Raw genomic sequence first — 22,358 nt, 5'->3', positions numbered from 1 at the left:
TGCGGGATGTGGGTGCTTCCCTCGCGTGGGACATCTGAAAGGCCAAGCCTTGCTCATCTTCAAAATTACATTTAGTGCTTGGATATCTTTCATGTCACAGTGCAATTTCCAGGATGAATGCATATGCTGCACCCCTTTATGGTAAGCATGTTTTAATTTAGGCCTCTGTGATGTAAGACCCTGAAAAGTGCATTTAATATTGAAAAGGCAAGCTCGTCCTCAACACTAAAGGCACAAATACGATACCACAAAACATTTTCTGAAGGGTGTGCCTTCTTCAAACACACCTTCACTAGAAAGATTAAAATTCAGAAAGAAGAAGGCACAGGTCTTACAGTCATTATTTAAAAAAAAAAAAGTCAGGGGAAGCATTATAACTAAGAATCTAAGTTTAATTCTTTATCCAAGTTACATGTTGGCACAAGTGTAAAGGAAAGGGCTCTTGTTTAGGCAGCAAGGAGTATTTGTAGGTGAAAACACTTCTTTGAAGGGTGAAAAATGTGTTTCATCTGTAGAGAGTTATTTTCGAACTTGGAAATCAGGGCATAAAGAATCTTTCTAAAGTAGAAATGCAGAGTAGAGCACTTTTACTCAGGCCACACCAGGCAAACAGCTACAACCACGTTCAGTTTGATGGGGCAGTTTTCACAGCAGCATTTCATTTTTATCCATGATGATTTAAACTAATAAGAAGATAATTAGCAGTGTGATATTTAGGCTTTGAAGCATTTAAGTTTAATTCAAAATTCTCCTAAGTTTGAAGTAATTCTGATATGTCTCACAAACATGTTAGAATTTATTTCTGTCCTTTCTGATAGTAAATTACAAGAGAACAGAGGGGCTCAGGGGATTTAAATACCACTCACAGCCAAGCAGCTAAACACACATAAAAAAGCACAGGGAATTAAACTCGAGTAGATGTTGTTTTCCTGCCCTAGATGACTCCCAAATGCTCATGAGTTCAAGTCCTCTCCCTGACACCTGGGTATCTCCTCAGGCTGTGATTTCTTCTGCTGTAATGGAAGTGCAACACTCTTCACCCCTACAAATGATTGTGAAGGATACGAATGAAGACTAGTCATACCAGACGTTATTACATGGATGTACTAACTATATCAAAAGTCACAATATATGATTTATTACATTTTTAAATTTTTTTTTCAAAATCTCCTGTTTCTCAGTGATCTTCTTCCCCTCAATACTTGGAAAATTAACATAAGAAAATTCCATATAACAAAGTGCCATTGTTTAAAGGTCAAAGCCCCTTTTGGGGTAGCTGTGTGCAGCAAAGTAAGTTACTGCAGAGCTTCCACTGCTTCCTGCTGTAGCAGATTTTATGATCAAATAAACCTCTGGCTGTGATTTTGGTGACAGCTGTATGGTAGTGGCATGAAGCCCTTTCCACTGCTAGCATTCTACAGAAAGCACAAAGCAACAGGCTCTGGTGACCCTTCTCAAAAGGTGCTTTGCTCATCCTGTTACTTGGGGAGGTCCATCTGCAGAGGGGATAGAGTTGACCTTTCTACAGGAAAGTGAAAATAACCTCTGCTTTCCATCCTCACAGGATTTTAAAGAAGACAGTTATCCATGTTTCTTTCAAGAAGACAAAGACTTGTCCTGGTTTGCTTTCCTCCAAGAGAGGAAGGGCCAAAATTCAGACTGCCATCTCACAGGACTTTGATCAAGTCTTGTAGGAGAGCTTTCACTTTCTTAGACCGAGAAACATCAAAGAAAAGACCCAAATCTCTTCAGAGCTGAGCAGGAACCAATTTATGAAAAGCTTTTTAATGTCACAGCTATCCAAAGCATTTTGTGCAATAATAAATTAAATACTGGTAATGTGGCAATGGCTTCGGCACAAGCAGAACCAGTTATATGCAAGGTAATGCATCTGGACATGTGGTTAGGGCAAATTTTTCCCCCCTTGATGAATCTTGGACTATAGCTCCTGTTGTATAGAAGGAACAGATCAGGTGGGAGAGAAGAAGCAGAAAGCAAAAAATAAAGGAAGAGCACAGACTCTGTGATATGTTTGATGAAGACAAAACCAATGGTATCAGTCACCAAAACATCATCTTCATAAGCTCTCTGGCTCCCTGGTTTGTTTTTTTTTTAAAAAAAAGGTTATAAAATGCAGAGATTCCTGTCCACATTGAACACGTGACCCTGAAGACATTCATCACTCCAGCATACACGTGTTCTCCAACGCGTGAAATCAAGAGGCAGGAATTTACCATAAGCCACTGAAGGTACATAATTGACATTTAAAATAAAATATCTCTTCTGGATGGCCTGATCCTGCTGCCACTGCCTTCAGTGGGGCTGAGTCAGGCAGTTATCAGTGCCATGTAACTCCTCCCTTACAAACCATCCCTCCAGCCATACTTTGTAAAGCTGCAGTCAAATAATTATCATGTGTTAAAAGTACGTGCAGGAGGGGATGAAATTCTCTTCCTAAACATAGCTTACAGCACATCCATTTAAGTGTAAATGCTGGGGTTTCTACACTTGAAGAGAAAAACAGAATCAAAAGCAAATGTTTACTTGAAGAGAAAAACAGAATCAAAAGCAGATGTTTACCTGCCATGGATCCAGGAGGCTTCCTTCACAGTCCCTGCAACTTAAGTCAAGTACTCCTGACTATGGAAATCAAGCTTATTTTTCAGAATGTCGTCCACTTGTTGTTTTTTAAATAATTCTTTTTGGTCACACTAAATCTTAAATTAACCCCCACTCCTCCCTGTGCAATTTTAGCACGATGGTATTAACTGTAGAACGAACAAAAAAAGCCCTTCAGCTGCCACTTCAGCACACCCCATATCTGGAAGAGTTTTTACTTTCAGCTTTTAAGGTCAGAACACACACCCAGCAATAACCAGCCTTTCTTCTTTTTTTTTTTTTTTTTTTTCCTCTAAGAAACTGGAGAGCCTGCTATCTAAAACAAGGGAGTTTTGTGAGCAGGAGTCAAGCCTGTGCTTTTGGCGTTACAGGTGTGAAGCTCTCATAACCTGGGCTTCCATTTCTGGGCTTTGTTAAGCCTGGCAGCCAATGTTGCTGGAGATGCAGCTGGCAGGGAGCACGTGGAAGGCCTTGCACCCAGTTCCTGCAAATGGCAGCTTCTGTTAATAACCAGAGCAGAGTTGTGCATTTTTATTCCCTTCTAGACAGAGCTGTATTCCATACTGGAGTATATGCATAGTCCCAAAAGGTTTGTGTGGAGTGACTAATTACCTTTCTCCTTAGAACTGGGCAGGGAAGCATAATATGTGTGTGATTACAAGGACATAAAAGGAGCGTAGGATTATTTTCCATGAGAATCCTTGGGAATATCTTGAGGGGTGGCTGTCTAAGGTGGTGCTCTCTGCAGGACCATTAAACTCTCCTCCCAGCTTCTTCATCATGTGCTGTGATTTATCCCTGGAAAAGCTATTCAGTGGTGCATGGGGTTAACCATGAACCTTCTTTAGCTCTAACTCTCCACCTCTGAGTCCTTCCAGGACACTCATAAGCCATGTGCTATAATTGCCTAGCTGGAGTTGTTATGAGGATGTTGACACAAGGAAAAATATCTGCCTGGAGAAGAGGGTGGACTGGCACCCTTTGAAATCAAACATTGTCAAGCATCTTTAAAGTTCTGTATGGGTCATGTCACCGAGCAGCCCTGAAGCTGAGGGCTGGGTTCAGAGGGACACAAATAGGGTGCATATAACTCATTTCCCCTGCGTATCATATGCCACTGAACGCCTGACTAAGCCATGTCCTCATTTCCATATTTCAAAAGCTTAATTTAACTCCAGAAGCCTTTCCTGATCAATGCCTGTGGGGGGGTTTCTCCCACGTCTGGGCCTGGACTGGGGAATCCTGCCATTACAACTGCTCAGACACTGAATAGGACCCTCTACTCACAGCAAGACACTGGGTCAGAAAAGGAGGTCAAGCCATGAAAACTGATTTTGCTAAAGTAAGCAGTCAACTGTTTGTTGTGTCACCTGCTGAGGCCAATCAAAGAGTTTTGCAATAAAGGGGGCACGAGTGTTCAGAAGGGTTGGTCTCACAATAGCTGTGCAAGACAGGGAGGAACACCCAAGTGAATTTTGGCCATCAGAAGGCAACTTTTTGAAATACACTTAAGGGTTCAAGCCTAATTCAAATAATCCCCGAGGAGGGGAGGAAAAGGTGTGCACAGCTCCAGTGTTTATCCCAGACCCATCCACTTTTGTGCTCCCTGAAGTACGAACAGAGTATTTGACATCTGTTTGTTCAGCTCCCATGAGGCTCTGGAAGCAGCTGTATCAAAAATGCAGAAACCTCTCAAGGGTGGAAAGGCATCTCAAGAGAAGAGCAGCCCTTCCCTCATGCCAAAAGTAGCCCAGCTTTAGGACTAATCCTGAGGTTGCCGTGACAGTTGCAGAGTTCGTGCACATTATTTTTTTGATTTGACGGGCCAGGGCACGCTGAGTTGGGAATGCACAGAAGGAAAGCTCCGCTGGGGGACTGACAGCGGTAAGTGAAGGTTTTGTAGCAGTTTTTCCTTCTAGTCATTCAGCACAAAAAGGTAAGAAGAAGATAAAGAAGCAGCTGTGCACCCATCTCTTGCTGAGTCCATACCAGGGACTCAACTCCAGTGGGACTCCCAAAACCATCATCCTGCATCACTGCATCTGAAGGAATCGCCCCCACCAACACTGCTGTCTCACTAAACTTGCTAATGCCCACCCTGTTACCAGGGTGGAATTTGGGGTGGGGGTGGGAAGGCTGAAGTGCTGAACTCAAGATCAGAGCATTTTCCTGCCATCTGCACCACAAAGACAATGTGTCATGTGCTAGTGAGATTACAGTTTAGGTTTGTTATCATCCCTTTATATCAAAAGGAAGTTATGCACACAAAGGAAACACCAAACCATCGTGTCAGGGGAGCTATAAATCACATACTGCTGAATATTACGAGGGCAACAGAGTGCCCAGTTAGAAAGCAAGGGTTTTGAAAAGACCCCTTTTCCTCACAGTCTCCTCATTTCAATAAACTTTGTTTGCATTTTGGGAGAGGGTGAAGGAGAGCGCATGGTTTCGTGAAATCAGCTACAAATGACAGCAGATTTGTCCCACACAAGTGACTCATGGCTGACTGCATGCACTGGTCAATGCCTCCCAGACACCAGCACAGTCATTGCTGTTGCCCAGGTTGATCCCTTGGTGTCCTGAAAAATCACACAGGCAACAGCATAAGAGATCTCCTAAGATTTGTTGCCACTTTCAGCCCTAGTAAAACACAGTTACAAAGAAATAAAAACTAGAAAACAGTGGCATAGTCAGTTCTTCAGCAAACCAGTTCATCTGGCAGTGAGGGTCCTTTCTGCTTTCCTGCTCTGATCTTACCACCCTCCAAAACGACATCCTGGGAAGACTGCAAGGAGTTCTCCACCTTCTCTTCCCCTGGCAGGTGCCTGAAATGATCCTGACAATTCTCCAAATCAATTCTCCAAAGGCATGCTGAAATCCCACTCCTGCTGAAAAGAACCCTTAGTATTTCCACAGTCTCTGACCTCCCAAAAAGTGTCAACTGGGGAAAACACAGATGTAATCATTGCTTTTAAAATATGATTGCTGCTCGAAAGAATTATCAGTGAGGGGGGTAATTGTCTGGAGGATGGCATGATTCAGGACTGCTGACTTCCACTCCTCACTCATTCAAAGTCACCGAGTGAGTCAGTGGAAAAATCATTGAATTCAGCACAGTCAACAGGGTACCAACATTCATATTTAGGTTCCTAAATCAACAGTGTGGAAGACTTCAGCTCAAAGGTTTTACAAGCAAGAGTAAGTGAAGGTAGGAGGTTACATTGCAAGCCTGCAGTAAATGCCATCCTGAAGTTTGCCACTTCAAATTCCAGTTACTTCTCACCCTAAATAAGTGGTAGCTAAAGGTGTAACAGCACTCAGGGAAGTCCATTCCAATCCAAGCAGAAACGAGGTCCATATGCCAGAGTCTCTGCAACAGCTAAAGCATTACTTTGCAAAATAAATGTTTCTTTTGAATACAAAACACAGGACAGTCACAGCATGCAAATCGTTAGTATGCAGGAGCTGCTGCCTTGAAGCTCTGCCACCCATAGCTAATTAATTCTAGGTACTGTAATGAACACATCACAGGGAAGCACTATTCTGTGTCTGAGCAGAAACTCTGTATACAAACAACACAAGGCACAAACAGAAATCACACCTCTGAGAGGGAGCCTTTTCATTCAGAAAAGTCAGTCATCTCGAATGCACCACTCGCAAGAACCGGCACAGTAACCTGAATATCAGAGAAATAAAATTGAGTATCTATCGGCATGAAAGTAATATCAAGAGGGAGAGAAATCATTCAGAGAATACATCGCTCAGCAGCTTCTAAATTAGTAGGACAGTGAAAGCAGAGATCAAATATGAGATCTTGCAAATCCACAGGAAATGACTCAAGAAGCCAGATCAAGTGAAACTTCAGCTTCCAAGCCTCAGACACATTTGCTTCTCACCACTGGGCCAAATACGTGCATACACAACGTGAGCACATAAAAATACATCCAGATCACACAGACAAGCTCTCAAGTATTAATCAGACAGTGATTAATACCCAGTCCTCCTCAGTGGTACATGCATTATGATGGTCTTTTAATTACAAGATTGTGCCCTGGTTTTTTCATATGGCCATAACTCTGCCCTTATTCTGCTTCTGTAGTAACCAATTGCTAAATGCCACACTTCCCACTTCAGGTGCATTGATGTTCCTGCTGACCACGGAAATTTTTGGCATGAAAGGTTTTAAGGATGTTAGAGGTCTGTGCAATCACAACATCATTTGGAAAAAAAAAAAAAAAGACATAGGATGGGTAGAAATGTGTCAAATCATTACTTCTGGTCTTTTATTGTACAGCAGCTGAAGACGTTCCTGCCATTTCCTTGGCCCTAACCATTTACTCCTGCCCTGACACTTCCTTTTGCTGCCAACTCAGCTTTGCCAAGATGTTTATCATGCCATTCTGCAAGTTGGATCCTTGAATAACTTTCCAAAATAAAGAGGTATTGGGGGGTATTATTAGCTGGGACCATTCAGCAGATCCAGCAGTGTCACTCCTCAGCTCGGGGGGTGCATTAGCACAGCCGAGGGGGTGACAAACTATGCTTTGCAGAGGAATGAATGGGTGGGAATGGGGTGGGGATGTAGGCAGCATTTCCACCCAAAAGAGCATGCCATGGGCTGCCAAGGGTTGGAAAGAAGGCTTGCACTCTCATATATTGTCTGGTGTTACGGCCAAACCTCTGGCAGTGGCAGGAGCATCACTATAACATTGTAATGCCCCCAAAGCAGTGGATTCTGGTACCACCTCCAAAGGATATGCTGCTTCTCCCTGGGAGTGACTGCCCAGAAGGAAGACCTCAAAGCTTTCATCAGCTCTTGCCTTCATCGCATTACTAGCAGTCCACAGATTTTTCTCCAAGTGTCCATTTCTGTTCCTGAAAAGAAAATTAGCAGAACTTAGAAACTGAAACCCAATGGAGCAGAAACACAATTTCCACACCAAAACTTGAAGGTCCCTTGAAGACTAAATCCCACAGACTAGACTTGAAAGACAAATGAGCAAGTGGCTCCCTCAGGAATTGCAGCCACATTGAGAGTGAATATCCCTATGCAATGAGAGCAGAGAAGGCACATCTCCCTACCTGCAATGGGAAAGGGATGCTTCAACGGGAGGGGCCTATGGAAGTTGGAAGGTCAAGGTGATGAGCTTGGGTGGGACAGACACATTTCTTCTCCCAGGATTGCCTGATCACAGAGCACCTGGTGGAGAAAGCAAAACCAAAACTCACTGATGGTTACTCAGATTCATGGGCCAAACTTTCTTTTCAATAGTGAGCTCCTGTTACTCCCTCCTCTGTGGACCAAACAAGTCCTGAGGGCAGACGTCAAGGCGTAGCTATAGACACGAGTTGAGAGAGTGTTTACAGTTACGGCACTGTTCACTGCAGCAAAAAAACATTTAAACTGGCCTACAAAACAAGCTGCAACGATGCTACCAGAATGCCAGCACAGACCCCATAGCAATGCTGAACATGGCTACATGTCGATTTGAGCTCTCACGAGGGGAAGGTGCAGTGGGAAGAACACAAGGGTGGTGAGAAACCAGATGCATGGGCTGAGGAGCCCCATCACCTCAGGACACGCTGCTGTGGGGCCAACACTGGCTCCCTGGGCTCTTCTTTTACCAACTGGCTGCCAGATCCCCCACTGGACACATGGCGTCGTGGTATGGAAATTCTTCCTATGGGTCTCATCAGCCATGACAAGGAGCTGTGCCGATCCAGGCTCCCCTGGGTCAAACTGAACCAAACCCAGCTGGGCTGGAGAGGTCAGGCTGAGGTGAGCCAAGCTGTCCAGAGAAGGGCAACAAAGCTGGTGAAGGGAATGGAGCACAAGTCCTGTGAGGAGTAGCTAAGGCAGCTGAGGGTGTTTAGCCTGGAGAAAAGGAGGCTCAGTGGTGACCTTATCATTCTTTACAACTACCTGAAAGGAGGTTGTAGCCAGGTGGGGATCAGCCTCTTCTCCAAGGCAATCAGTGACAGGACAAGAGGGCATAGTCTTAAGCTGCACCCAGGAGGTTTAGGCTGGACATCAGGGGGAATTTCTTCACCGAAGGGGTGATTAGACATTGGAATGGGCTGCCCAGGGAGGTGGTGTACTCACTGTCCCTGAAGGTGTTTAAGAAAAGACTGGACATGTCACTCAGTGCCACGGTCTAGTTGACATAGCGGTGTTCGGCCAAAGGTTGGACTCGGTGATCTCAGAGGTCTTCTCCAACCTAATTGATTCTGTGATTCCGTGATCCTGAGCGCCGCCTGGGAGTGCTGCGCCAGGACTCGCTGGGTCAGGCTGCGCAGGGCTGAGCGGGGCCGGGGGAGGCTGAACCGGGCGAGCCGAGCGGGGGTCGGACAGACTCGCAGCCGGGCGGGCCGATCCCGTCCCATCCCGTCCCGTCCCATCCCATCCCACCCGGGCCTGGCCGCGGGAGGCGCTGGTGGCGGGCGGGGCGCGGGGGCTGCGGCGGGCGCGGGGGGCGGCGCCGGCGGGCGGGGGCGAGCGCGGCGGGACCGCACCCGGGGCGCTGCGCTGCGCCGCGGGGGCTCGGGGGGCCGGGCCGGGGCGGCGCCATCGCCGCCCGCGTCTCCTCCTTCCACCGCCGCCGCCGCTGCGGCTCCGTCCCCTCCCTCCCGAGTCCGGCGCTGCCCTGCCCCGCTCCCGGCGGCCGCGGCAGCGCCGCCGCCGCTTCCTGCCGGGGCTCCCCGCTCCTTTCCTTCCCTCCCTTCCCGGCTCCGCCGCCCCCCGCGGCGCCCCGCCATGGCGTGAGCGCGGCCATGGGGCTGGCCCGGCGCCGCCGCCTGCCCCCGGGCGCTGCGCCGCTCCCCCGGGCCCGGACCCCGCGCCGCCGCCGCCGCCGCCGCGCCCCGCCGCGCCCCCGCGGCGCGCTGACCGCCGCCTCGCCTCCTCCTCCTCCTCCGCCCCCGGCCGCCGCCGCCCGGCGACGAGCGCGGCCGTAGCCCCCCCCTCCCTTTCCCTTCTCCTCCTCCTCCTCCCCCCCCACCCCCCGCCGCCGCCCGCGCTCCCGCGCCGTCGGGCCCGGCGCGGCCGCCAGCCCCGGCCCGCCGCGGCGCGGCCTCCCTCGCCATGTGAAGCGCCGGGGAAGATGCGGAGGCGCAGCCCGGCCGCCCGCGGCGAGGGATGAGCCTAGACGGGGAGAAGATGACCGAGGAAGCCTACCCTGACGAGTGAGCGGGGCCGCGGGCGGGCGGAGGGGGGCCGGGGTGGGGGGGCACCCTTTGTTGCCCCCGGCGCGAAGCGGTGCGGGGGTCGCTCGCTCCCCTCGGACAGACGGACCGGGAGCGGGCGGACAGAGGGACGGCGGGCACGCGCGTACGTGTGCGCGCCGCCCGCCCGCGCATCCGCCATTTCGCGCTCCCCCCCGGGCCGCGCTCATTTGCATACGGCCCTTTCATTCATAAAAAACCCCCGGGAGGGCGGCGCGGGGTTCCGGGGGCTCCGCGGGGAGGGGGCCCCGCGCCGCCGCTCCCCGCCCCGGCCGAGGGGCTCGGGGCGCCCGGGCGGGGGCGGCGGAAGCGGCGGCGAAAGGAGGAAGGGGGAGCGCTGCGCGCCCCCGCCCCGCGGCCCCCGGGTCTGTGGGGGTGTGTGGGGGGGTTCGGGACGCGGAGCTTGAGGCGGGGGGGGGGGGGGGGGGACAGACACGACGTCGCGGGTCCCCGCCCCGGCCGCCGCCGTTTTGTGAATAGGAGGGCGGCCGCCGCCGCCGTCACATGACGCCGCATTCATAAACCCGGTCACCGGCGGCCTCCCCATTCACCGGCACCCCCGCGCCGCACCCCCGGGGGGATGCGGGTACCCACGCCCGCTCCCGCCGCCTCCCCGCGGATAAACCCCCCGCACGAATAACCCCCCCCTCAGGAGAGGCCGCGCCGAGGCTTTCAAAATGCCTGACGGTGCCCTTTTCCCTTCTTTTTTTTTTTTTTAATGTTTTCTTCCCCAAAAATAAAACCCTAAGCTATTGCAGGGGGACGGCAGGAAGGGCTTTTTCACGCCGCGCTGGCCCAAGGGCTGTTCCTGGCTATCTCCTTCGGGGTTTTGACAGTCAAGAGGAATGACTCACTGGCGTGCAGGACTGGGTTGGTGCCAAGCGCCATAGGATGTACCGTGCTTTAAAATGACTCCTCGCAGGGCTTATAAAGCAGTGTCAAAATTGTGCAACTTTTTGGCTCGTTTGGAGCCCGAGAAAATATCATAATTGGTGGCATGTGCCACACTCGCACCTTCGTCCTGGTAAACTTATTTTAGGGCGATTTGCTGGAGAAACATGAGTGGCGAAGGAAATGGCTTCTGCCTGCAACATGCTGAGAGGGATTGTTATTTTGGCAGTTCTTAATGAAGAGACTATAAATACGTGTTTATATGTAGCTTCTGAAATTGTGGTTATTTTGAAGTTGGTAAGGTTCTTGCAACAAAAAAAAGAAAAAGTTGAGTTTCTCTTGCATGGATTACCATGACCTAACAGGCTGGAAAAATGTGGCCAACTCATTTCCAATAAAAACCCGCCGGTTCTTTGTTTGGGGTTTATTTTTTTTTGTTGTTTAATTTTGCAAATTGGACAAGAGGAGGGGAAGTGGGTCCTTGTCTCTGGGTTTGAGAACACAGGGACAAACCTAACCCAATTCAGTGGACAAAATCTAATGCTCAACCAGCCTTCATCCTGTGGCAAGATATTGCTCCAAATGTGTTTTCCTGCAGGGCTTGGTGTGGAGGTGAGTGTCAGTGTAAAACAGCGAGCACTTGGCTCTGATGGTTGGTTGGGGTTTTCTTCCCTTAATTGTAGGCTGCAGTTTGTTTTGGAGTAAATTCTTCCTCCACGTGCCACTGCGCTGCCATGCTGGTGGAGGCTTCAGCTGGATGGGTTTCATGTGTGTCCCTACCTGAGCTGGGGAGGGAAGCTCTTGGGTCACACCACCTCTTGTGGGGTCACCAGTCAACCCAACAATCCCTGGGAGATGGGGAGTACTGGTGGCCACGGGGAGCTGGTATCCAACCCATTCCCAGGCCACCAATAGCCTTTTTATTGGGGTTTGGATGTGGTGGCTTTCAGGATAAATGATGCCTCATGGTCCTTACCCCGAGTGGCTCTTTTGGAGACCATGGTTGGGCTTGTCAGAGTTCAGTCCAGGCCTTTGCCTTGTAGGGCACAGCTAGGTGTTTTAGGTAAGCCATGGTTTCCTCTGTAAGCTCCTCGCTTCCAGCCTTGCATTGATTGATAGCGTCGCTGAAGCCGGTGACTCATGGGTTGTTTTTTCATTTCAGTGGTGGGTGAAGTGATTTGATTTTTTTTTTTTCCTTCCAATATATATGGTGTTAAAAGAAATAAGGACAGGCTCTCCTGATAAGTTTTCTCGAGCTGTCAGAACAATGGTAGTATAGCGTGCTATTTGCCCTAGATATCTGGCTTTAATTTGCATAGCTATTCTTGTTTCACAGAGTGCACTGTGAGCAAATGTTAACAGCCAGATTACAAAAAAAAAAAAAAAAAGGACCACTGTCAGGATGCCTTTTAAAATAACCCTCAAGTAAACAACAAAGGGGGTCTCCCTCCATTTTTTTGCCTTTTTTTTTTTTTAATAATTTCTTGAGAACAGCTAGATAAGATTTTGAGTTTTGAGACAATTTATAAAACCGAGGAGAGAAAAAAAAATGGGGCTTAGGATGCTGTAAACTCATCGGTCCCTTCACCACTGCACCATTTCGGATCGATACTTAGAGGTCAATTTGTCATTGCAAAGCGAGCGCCTCAATCTGCATCTCAGCCTTTATTTCTGCTTCCCCTCCTTCCCCCCCTCCACACGACGCAGGGTTGGGGGAGAGCGGGGACGCCTGATAATAAATTGGAGGCATAAAGCTGCAACGGTGGGAGAGTTTTCGGGAAGTGCTGCCTCTGTATCCAGACGATGGGCAGCTGCCCACTGCGAGCGGTGACCCTCTCCAAAACCACCAGCTCCCAGATGGGCTGCCGGTGTCTTTCCGTAGGGTGGATGGAGCTGAACCCTTAAAGTGACTCGGTTATGGCCGGAGGCTGCCGCCTGCTCGTTCCGATGCATGGTTCCAAGAAAGTCACAGGAAGTAATTAAATGGAAAAGGTCAGAGAACGAGGAAGTGTTGGTCCGCAGCCTCTCGCTGCCTGGGATGGAGCCGCGGTGCCCTGCCTGAGCCCGTGTCCCCGAAGTGTCCCCGCTCCTCGGAACGCGCGCTTGATTTATTCCAGCGGGCTCAGAGCACGCCTGCCAAGTGTTTGCAAGTGGGACTGACTGGTCCCCCGGAGGTTTTTAACGAGCTGGGTTAAGTGGGATATGTGTAGGGCTGCTGTGGTGTTGTCCAGGACAGCAGAATGTGGTGTGAGATCACACCGATGCGTTTTTCCCAGTCTAGGGAAAGAAAATTAAACTTAAGCCTCATTTGTTCTTTTGCTGGTCCCAAAACCCCACTTCCCTTCACCCCTGAGCAGAGATCAGCGATGCTTGTCTAAATACTGAGTCCATCAATGTTGCAGTTTGCCCTTTATGCTGAAAAAAATAATTTATTTCCTTTTTTTTTTCCCCCTTTCATTTTTCACTGTGTTTTTGCCTGGTGATTTTTCTGTAGGTATCAAAGGCAGCTCATTCAGCCAAATTATTTTGCTGCAAGCTTCAGCCAGGGAGGAAGGCATGGGACATGCTGCGTGTCATGACATTATTGCTTGCAAATAGGACAGGAAATGAAGGATTGCCAAAATATAACTGTTTATTTCTTGGCCTGAAAACATGCCTGTTTAAAATATGACATGTAAGTAGCTGCTTTGTTCAGTCACTGGGAGAAGTTGCTGTTTATAAGGGAATAATAGCTCTGTTGGATGAAAAAAGAGGGGGGGAGGGAAGAAGGGATTTACCCTTTCTACTCTTTCTCCTTCTGTCTTGGAAATGCTTTAAAAAGAAATTGTAGGTGGAAGATATATGGAGAGGGTATTTTGTCGGACAACTGGAAAGGAAACCTGTGGGAAGAGGGTTGCCACAAGCAGGAGGGAGATGGATTTTGAATTTATCAGCACATTATTAGTCCACACCGTGGCCCTGGGCAGCCCTTGGGTAACCCCGATTCTGCATTGAAGAGAAGAAACCTAAACAACCCACCTTTGGGCCAAAAAGTGAGGTTTTTCGGTGCGACTCCCCTCATCCAGAAGTGCTTTGGGATGCTGGTGGTGGGATGGTGCTGGAGTGCAGTGCAGATGCCGCACCAGCAATGGGATCCTCTTTGACCTGTTTTTGCAGCCTGTTTTTTATCTCGCCGGGGCACACCCTGGAGCGTGGGTTAAAAGGTAGGTTTTATCTGCCTGTTTAATTAAATCCCGAGGCTGCAAACAAAAGTACGTTGTGTGGCAAGGCTCGCTCTCAACATGGGCTTGGTTTGCTGTTAGCTGGTTTTAAACCACAAAATCGTTTCCTGTCGGCCACCAAATTGCAGGGAGATGATGGTAGTTGTCCTCCTTCTTCCTGGACCAGGCTGGAAAATAGGAGCTCAGGAATGAGACACAACTATTTGTTTCAATCCCTCCTATTTCTTTCTTACACACTCTGGCATGCTTGAGGAATCGATAAATTCAATTTTCTGCCCTCCAGCAGAATGGCCATAGGAACTGCTTCCTACAACAAATTCATTGAAAAATGTGAGGGTTTTGTTTTTCTTTCTTTTCCGCCCCCTTTTTTTTAACAGAAGAAGGTGATCTTTTTTGCAAGAGCTGTGCAGGGGTGGAGAGGGCACAGAGATCAGTGAAACTAAAAGTACAGCTCTGTAGACTGTTTTTGATACATGCCCTGTTTGCATTGTGGAGCGTTTGATTTTTGGAGGACTTACACTTCTAAAGCAGTGCAGAAATTTAAAAAGAAGAAAACTAAAAAAGGTCAGTTGACTAAAAAAAAGGCACAAATAGACTGCAGAGTTGATTGACAGCAGATGCAAGCCACAGCAGTCCCCATTTCTGTGGGCTACCAAAGGCAAGCAAGAAGCTGTTGTCACATAAATCCCAGCACTGGAAAGAGAGGTCTACTCCAAGCCTGGCAGCAAGCAGAGCAGGGCAGCATCTCCCAGCCTTCCTTGCACTGACCATTGCTTTGCACCTTAGCCATGGGTATACTCAGCTGATGGTTTCTAATGCTTTCTTTTTTTTTTTTTTTTTTTTTTGTTTCTTTTCTTACCTATTGGTTTTCTGCCAAGATCTTGTGAGCTTTCCTTCCTTCCCGTTTCTCTACCCACGTCCACCCCCTTTCCTTGTCAAATTTCCTTTAATCATTTATTTTTCTGGTGCTTGCTCAGTACTGAAAACCTGACCCTCTCAAGCTGCAGAGAAATGCAGCAGACTGCCTTATTGATGCCTTCCCACTGCATCTAACCCTCACCTTTGGTTTTGCATCAGCTTTTCAGAGCAAAGTTGAGTTTGCCCAGGTAGTTTCTCATGCTTTAGTTCCTCACAAGGCAAACCATCTGCTTGGCCCCCTCTACTCAGTGAGCCGAGGGTGCCGGCTGGCAGGATGGAATTGGGATGAAGGGCAAGCCCTGCTGAGGCAGCAAGAACAGCAAAGCAGTGCCCAAATACTGCACTTTTGCCTGCTGGTTTTGGGGGGGTTTATCATATCGGTGTGACCGTCAGTGTTGGTACCCAAAAATATAGCAGTGTTCCCTGCCTTGTTTTTCTACTCCAGCTGAATGCCAAACAAGCGTTGGGTGGGCAGGTGGACATCATCTCAAAGTCCAGAGGATGTCTTTGCTGCATTTCATTTTCTGTCTCCATTTCTTTTCCCTAAGCTCTTGGGGGGTGTTTTTTGCCTCTTGCCTATTTTATTTCTATTTCCTCATGTATCGCTCTTGTCTGGAAGCGGGACTTCTCTTGCTGCAGCGAAACCCTCCTGGCAGTATTTTCTCCTCACATCAGGAGAAGGTGATCACGGTAACATGCATCTGATGTAGCCATTGGAGTGAAATACTGTCTGCCCCATGCAGTAAAAGTAGATGCTTCACCTTAAAATAAGGTGTGTTTTATCAAAAGCAGCATTACAAGGTCTACTTTCAAGGCTGTTGGAGACCTTTCTGCCAACAGCCAGCAGGTTCTACCTGTTGCAGTAGGTCTAAGCGAGATTTAACCCAAAGTACTGTTTTTGTCTCCGGCCTGCTCTTTGAATAACTTTATTCTTTGACTTTCTCTGCTTGCAACTCACACTTCAAGGACTATGTTTTGGGTTTTTGTTGTGTTTCTACTCCCCGCCTCCTTTGTTCTCAACTCCTACGTGTACCGTAATCGGAGGAGAGATCTTGAGTCTATCAGCTGAGTATTGCTGATGGCTATTCCAGCTAGGAAGGAAACTTCTTACTGGCAGGCGTTGGGAGGAGGGGTTACAGGGCTTTCTAACAACATAAGTTGATTTCCCCATCTGCAGGTGTGTTCAAAAACAGTGGAATTGCAGAGTTGCCCAAAATGTTTGGACTTTGACAGAGATGCCTGGCAAGGAGAGAAGCATTTCATGACCTGAAGACTGATGTGATGATGGAACTTACTCCTTGCTAGCTAGTTCTTTTTGTCCAAGGTACTACAGAAATCAGGCAAAAGGCAAGCCAGAAGTAGTCTTCAGTGAACTACCTAAACAATAAATAGATGGTTTTTATTTGCATGTGTATTAAATGGGCTTTTAAAAGTAACATTAGAACTTGTTACCTGCATACATCTCTTCCTAGGAACAAAAAGTGTGTGTGTCTTGTTGAGAGCAACCACTTCCCCCCACCTATTTTAATAGGAAAGTTGAGTTGGTGACTGTTCCACCTCTGCTGCTGCTCTCTGCCAGACTGGTGCTGATGGTGCTGGGAGATGTGTTGTAAAACCTGATAGCGTCTTTTGATCCTGCGTATGGGAAACACATCTCTCTGCTTGTAAGGACCTGTGCTGCCGTGCAAGGACAGGAGCGTGTTCTGCACATGCACTCGAGTCCCGAGGAGATCTGGAAACACTTAGATTGGGGGGGTTTAACTGCGTTATACATACATCCTGTTTGGATAGTCCCATTACTCCTTTTCTTGCCGGTTAAAAGTGAGTCTGAGGACTAGGCAGCTTCTCCCCCTGTGCTGTACATTGAAGTGTTGAGCATTGCTTGCCTGTTTGTTGAATAGTTGGGAGCAAGATTAGTTTCCATCGCAGTATCTGAAATACACTGAAGGCATTTGCACAGCAGTCAGAGTTTCAAAATGCTGTGGGAAATCGCAAAGCTCCTTCCCTAAACACCAGAGCCTGTTGCAGCACCACGGTCTCGCCTACCAGCTCCTTCCTGGTCCTCCCCTTGCCTGCGGAAAGACAAGATTTCTTAAATGATGTGGTTTTATAGGAGTTAAGTCCATGCTTAGGATTAGTTGATGCCACTAGCAGCAATTAGCATCTGAGCTAGAACATATCTGTGTGGGTTTTTTTTTTTTTCTTCTTTTCTGTTTGAGTCTCTAGACCATTTATGCTTTTTATTTATTTCTTAATTCAGATGCTGGTGGTGGAAAGCGCTTTTTGGGAGCAGGGTCATGAGCTGACATACACATAGCCTTGTGTATATCTGTTTTTAGGTGGGGTATTCCTCCCTTTAGATATTGGCAGCACTCATTTTTCTGCCGCTGTAGAGACTCCTCAGCTGTAGCACCTTGAGCAGGTCCCCATGGTGAGTTGGATGCTGCCCAAAAACATACCCATCGTGTTCACCCCCCAGGCTGAAGGCAGAGAGCTCAGCTCACCTCCGCTCACTGCATTTCTTCCGCTGACATGTCCAAACACTCCCGCCCGGGTTTCCAAGTGCTTGGGAAGGCATGCTGGCTGTTTACCTGGTTTTATGAGTGGAAAGGTATGCCCCCGAGCTGATGGAAGGTTGCTAACTAATGCTTCAAGTTGCAGCATATAGGGAACCGTGTGTTTTCCCTCAAGTTGAGACAAAACGAGGCAAGGGGCGGGTGAATTGCTGGGATCATACCTTGGAAGCAAGCGGTGTTCTGGGTCGGAATGCCAGGAAGGTCCCACTGAGACAGTTGTCCTTGGGACCTTTGTAAAACCTTGAGGACTGAGAAGAGAAAAAGTATCCAGGTGTTAATACTGGAGAGCTCCTTCTTTTGTCTTGCAGTAATCCAAGGGATGCCATGAAGAGCTGCTGGAAGGCATCAGCAGAGCTGGCGAGTGCATTCAGCTGCTGCTGCAGGGATCTGGCTCTGGGGTTGCGATTATTTACAAACTGTCTGGTTCTTAGAAGTTGTGTGGAGATCTGAAAGTATCACCTGAGCTAATTTAAAGTAGGCTTGGAGTTTCTCAGCTGTGTAGCTTAGTTTTTGTGCAGTTACTTACTTTTGTTCGATTTATTTGAGTGATTGCTGTAATGCTTGGGTCTTTGCATCTCTCCGTGATTCGTCTGTACTGTGTGGGTGAGGGTGTGAGATCAGAAGTCCAGCAGCTCAGTGGGGTGATGAATGCCCAGTTTTGCCTTAGATGCCCCATGCAGTGGGTCCTGCTCATGCCAAGCTTAGAAATTCACCCTCCTCTGCTTCCAGTTTGGCTACTGAAGAGCTGCATGGGAGAGCACGTTGCTGAAAGTGGGGGCTAGACCTGCCTTCTACCATCTTCTCTGCGATTTCAGCAATGCTGCTGCCTTATGTGATCACATTTGTTAAAACCCAAGGTGCCTGGTTCCTTAGTGTTGATTTTTTTTTTAATGCTTTTATTTTAATTTTTTAACTTTTATTAAAACCCGTGCTTGCCTCAGTGGCAAGGGAGAGCCAGGACAGGCACCCCTGCTAGACCTCAGCATAAATCCCTGTATTTCAGGAGCTTGTTATGCTCCATGTATTTAAAGTCTGTATGTCTAAATCACACTGATACTTCAGCAGTGTGCTGCCTTTTTTTTTTTAAATACTAGTGAAATTACAGCAAAAAGTTTATCGCTGGAAATTTATAGTGCTGCCAACATAATTCATCCTTGACTGAAACTTGGCATGGGAGCTGTTAAGCTGGTTGCAGCTCGTCGTTGCTTTACATGTTGTTACTGGATGTATGCAGTTTGGTGGCTGTAAAGATAAAAAGGTTAGGAAATGGTACAGAGTTTTATAAAATAGTAATTGTGATATTTGCATTGCTTGAGTGAGCTCGTGTTTTTAAAAAAGGCACCTGGTGTTTGGTTGACCTAGAGGAAGAACTTAGTGAAGAGCTTTTCTCTGTTTAATTGCAATTAAACCACTAGAGCTGCTTAAGAGAAAAAAAATTCCTTTTTTTTTTTTCTGTGAAAGTATTTGGCATTTTGGTATAGTAATGCTTCATGAGAGTGTGTTGAATGGCTGGAAAGTTATTAAGCAGTGCTGGAGATGAGCTTTTGCTTGTTGTCTGAAGGAAGTGAAATGTAGAGAGTTAGCTAGGTTGGTTAAAAACAATAAATAAAATAAAATAATTAAAGGGGGAGTGATAGGAGAGGGGCAGGCTGGTGCAGAGATGAGCTGGAGACTTACGGAGAGCACAATCTCACAAATGTAATGAGGAAGTTCTAGAAATACCCTTTATAAACACTGCATCCTGCAGGAAGAACCTTAAAGCCCAAATAAACCATTTCCCCTTGTGCCTATGTATACATAAACTCCACTGGTTTGAAAGATCTTATCAAGTCAGTGATGTGCCTTTTTACAGTAGTTCCTAAAACAAGTTATATGATAAATGTCAGCCTTTTTTGTTTGTTTGTTTTTTGAGCTGTTCATCAGGTTTGTTTATTAGTCATTAAAGTCTATGTCTCCCTTGCCCTTCCCCAGAAGTCTTAAATCTTCCCAGGTCAGTCTGTCTGGATAAGTGACCATTTTTGGTTAAAATCCTTCCAAACACAGAGTTGTGCGGATGGGCAGAGTCAGGAGGAAGGTGGGGGATTTTATCCATTCGACTTGATGTGTACATGGGGGAGGATGATCTTCCCCCACCTAAAAGTTAGGATTTTAAGTATGTGGTATGTGCAGAAATGATAAAGAGACAGCACATAAAGAGGAGCCAGAAATATATTTATTTTGATGCCTTGGATTGAACTCCAAAAGAGTCTGTTGGTCCTGGTGGCTGTCTTTGCATGATACCAGGCTGGATGATGTTAAATATGTGTGATGTTTTTACCCAAGTCATCTCCTATGCTTGAACACTAAAAATCTTCTTGCTTTCGTCCAAGACTTATTATTAGATCCCAAAAATGCTCATGTGCCCAGAGGCCAAGATCTAGCCAGGGTCTCCCAGTTTTTGGGTGTGGAGATAGTGGCTGGTGTTCCTGTTCACCTCAGCTGTGCTGATCCTCCCCCAGCGGGTGGTTGAGGAGCCCTTTAAAATCACAGCCTGTGAATGAAAAAAAATTATGGCTTAACAAAGTCTGCCACCAACCATTCATTTGGTTTGGTTCTGCATGCACGCCTTTAAACAAGATTCCTGAAATAAATTTCCAGGGCATGCAAAAAAGCAACCCCCCTTCCCCTTCGTTCCAAACCTCCATAAGTAACAAAAAAGACTCTTCCCTAGAGTTGGCAGCTGAATGGACTGTTTTTAGAAATGGTGGTCCTAAGGATCCATAAATTGAAACACAGAAAGCCCTGTCTGAGGTGTTTTTATCTTGAATACGAGGGTTTGGCTGTGGACCACTGAGATTCTACAGTGCTTAGTGCCTCTACATTCATGTACTCTATATTTTCTTGTTCAGGAAGGCTCTAAGTGAACTGTGAACTGGGATAACTTGTTGATAAAATTTGCTGTTCTATACAAAAGTCATGAAAAAATACATTTAGCAGCTTTGTGGCTGGTTGGGGGTGTTTTGGTGATTGGGTTTTTTTTTTCCTCCTTCCCTTTGCTGTATCTCTAAGGAAGCGTGGGCTACCTTTATCAGAGTATTAGTGGAATAGCTTCCCTAGCCTTTCATAAGGTCAAATAAAAAAACAAACAGCCCTCCTTATGGGAAGGAAGGGATGGGGAAAGAAGGGTGTTTGTGTACACTTTCCCATTCATGTTTTAAAAAGAAAATATATAAACTTCTGGAGTCGGTGCCATGTATCTCATGTGATTATAGGAGCTGAGAGTTGGAAGCTTAATTTGCTTTTTCAGTGCTGACTTAAAAGAAAACCGAAGGGGAATAGCAGTGGGCAGGACAGCACTTAGTGCTTTGGGTCTGCGTCTGTTGGCCAAATGCTCTCCACGTTCTGCAGTGATTAAAGCAATAAAATCACAAGGTGCTTTTCTGAATCATTTCTCGTTGGATTACAAATATATCTAAGGTTTCTGTGTTGATTTTGGGTACGATGATACAGGGGAAAATGTGTCCTTTGTTCCAGCACTTAAATTTTGAGATTTCAGTAAAACACATACCTTTTGTGCAAACTTGATATGAAGAAAAAAAAAAGGCAGTTAAATATTACTAGACTGTTTCCCTCTTCTGCTTATTCTCTGCTGCAGGAATGGGAAGAATAATTTTTCACAAGACCATTTACTGGATTGGGGTTCTACATGAATCTGGTACCTTCCTGAAGATACTCAACTGCAAGTAGCACTTGCCTGTACATGTTTTAAGAAGGAAAAGGTTGCTCTGATTTCTTGAGATATAAATGGTAGAGGTGGGACTAAAAATGAGCATCCCTGGTTGGACCTTCTCCCGGTGATCATCTACCTTGGATCACAGGTAGTGAGCCCTGGCTATACCTACTCATGGTATGGATATTTAAAGCAGCCAGGTGCTGCCTTTGTCCAATATTAAAGCAACCCCTGCCTTGTAAGCAAGGGTGGAAAAACCCAGCTGCTTTGGGAGAGGCATCTGGATCTGTTGTCTCTGACCAGTTGTCTGAGGAACAGTTGGAGTCAATATATAACATATGCTGTTTGTTGTGATTAATGCTATAAAGGACTCATTAATGGACTTCAGGGATCTAGCTGAAAGCTGCTGATGATGGTTGTAGGGAACATGCCTGTGACTGGAAGAGTTTGTCTCTTCATATGGTCACTGGCTTTCAGCTGAGAACTGAGCATCGAAGACAGATCCTTCACATCCTCTCATCTTTTTATGAAAGGGCCTGTCCAAATCTTAGCATGCATTAAAAAATACTTGGTAAATAGCTACCAATGTTACTTTTGAGTGTGCTTAGCACTAGATTTTTTTTTTTTTTTTCAGTGTATATTGATGTAAACATCCCTGCATGTAGTGAGAGCAGCGGGGAGAGAAGGCAAGGATAGGATGGCAGAGAAATTTGTCTTAATTGGTGATAGGTCAGTAGAAAAAACACTTAGTTTTTTGTACTGATTCATTCCAGTTTATGGTTTTATTAACTGCCATGGTGTGAATTGGGGCCAGTTGGGTCACTCCTTGCTACAGGGGGCACAGGAAGGTCGTGACTGTATTTTTCTTAGACCAGGAGAAGTGAATCTTCTTCTGTCTGCAGACGGTACCTTCCAGTGTCAGATGTGATGGGTCTTCCTTGGCTTATCATTCAGAGGTGCATGCCTTACCAGATACAGAACACCTGGCTTTTTTCTTGCCTGTTAAGCCCTATCATGTCTTCCTTTCTGGATTCTGCAGGGTGCAGATGCCCAGCAGTGTGGCAGTTGGCTTCTATCTCAGCTGCTGGTTCAAGCCTGCATGCCTCGGGTTCATCCTCATCACCTTGCCTGCGTGATGTCACCCAGATGCATGATAACAGTGTATCTTCAGGTGACTTCAGAGGTACAACACCGCCAGTTTTG

The 22,358-nt window shown here is 47.0% G+C and overlaps 1 protein-coding gene and 1 long non-coding RNA gene across 3 annotated transcripts in view; one reads left to right on the top strand and one right to left on the bottom strand.

The window, feature by feature from the left end:
* Positions 1 to 456: 456 nt before the first annotated feature.
* Positions 457 to 8,971, bottom strand: LOC108499232. 2 transcript variants are annotated; one of them, XR_001875471.1, is made up of 4 exons: positions 8,723 to 8,971; positions 7,702 to 7,819; positions 2,581 to 7,494; positions 457 to 1,042 (listed from the first exon to the last, which is right to left on the bottom strand). It is a non-coding gene; the product is annotated as an uncharacterized LOC108499232 (long non-coding RNA). The 2 variants fall into 2 exon arrangements; XR_001875472.1 differs by having other exon boundaries at positions 457 to 5,504; positions 6,221 to 7,494.
* Positions 8,972 to 9,674: 703 nt separating this feature from the next.
* The window catches only part of SPRED2 (sprouty related EVH1 domain containing 2), a 60,261-nt gene continuing 47,577 nt past the window's right edge, over positions 9,675 to 22,358 (top strand). The window contains exon 1 of the mRNA XM_017818845.1: positions 9,675 to 9,801. Within this exon, the coding sequence (XP_017674334.1) occupies positions 9,755 to 9,801 (47 nt within the window). The 5' untranslated portion in view covers positions 9,675 to 9,754. The remainder of the gene's footprint in view (positions 9,802 to 22,358) is intronic.

This window comes from Lepidothrix coronata, unplaced genomic scaffold (assembly GCF_001604755.1).
Source record: "Lepidothrix coronata isolate B3197 unplaced genomic scaffold, Lepidothrix_coronata-1.0 Scaffold71, whole genome shotgun sequence".
Lineage (NCBI taxonomy): Eukaryota > Metazoa > Chordata > Aves > Passeriformes > Pipridae > Lepidothrix > Lepidothrix coronata.
This window is presented reverse-complemented; position numbering and strand designations above follow the sequence as displayed.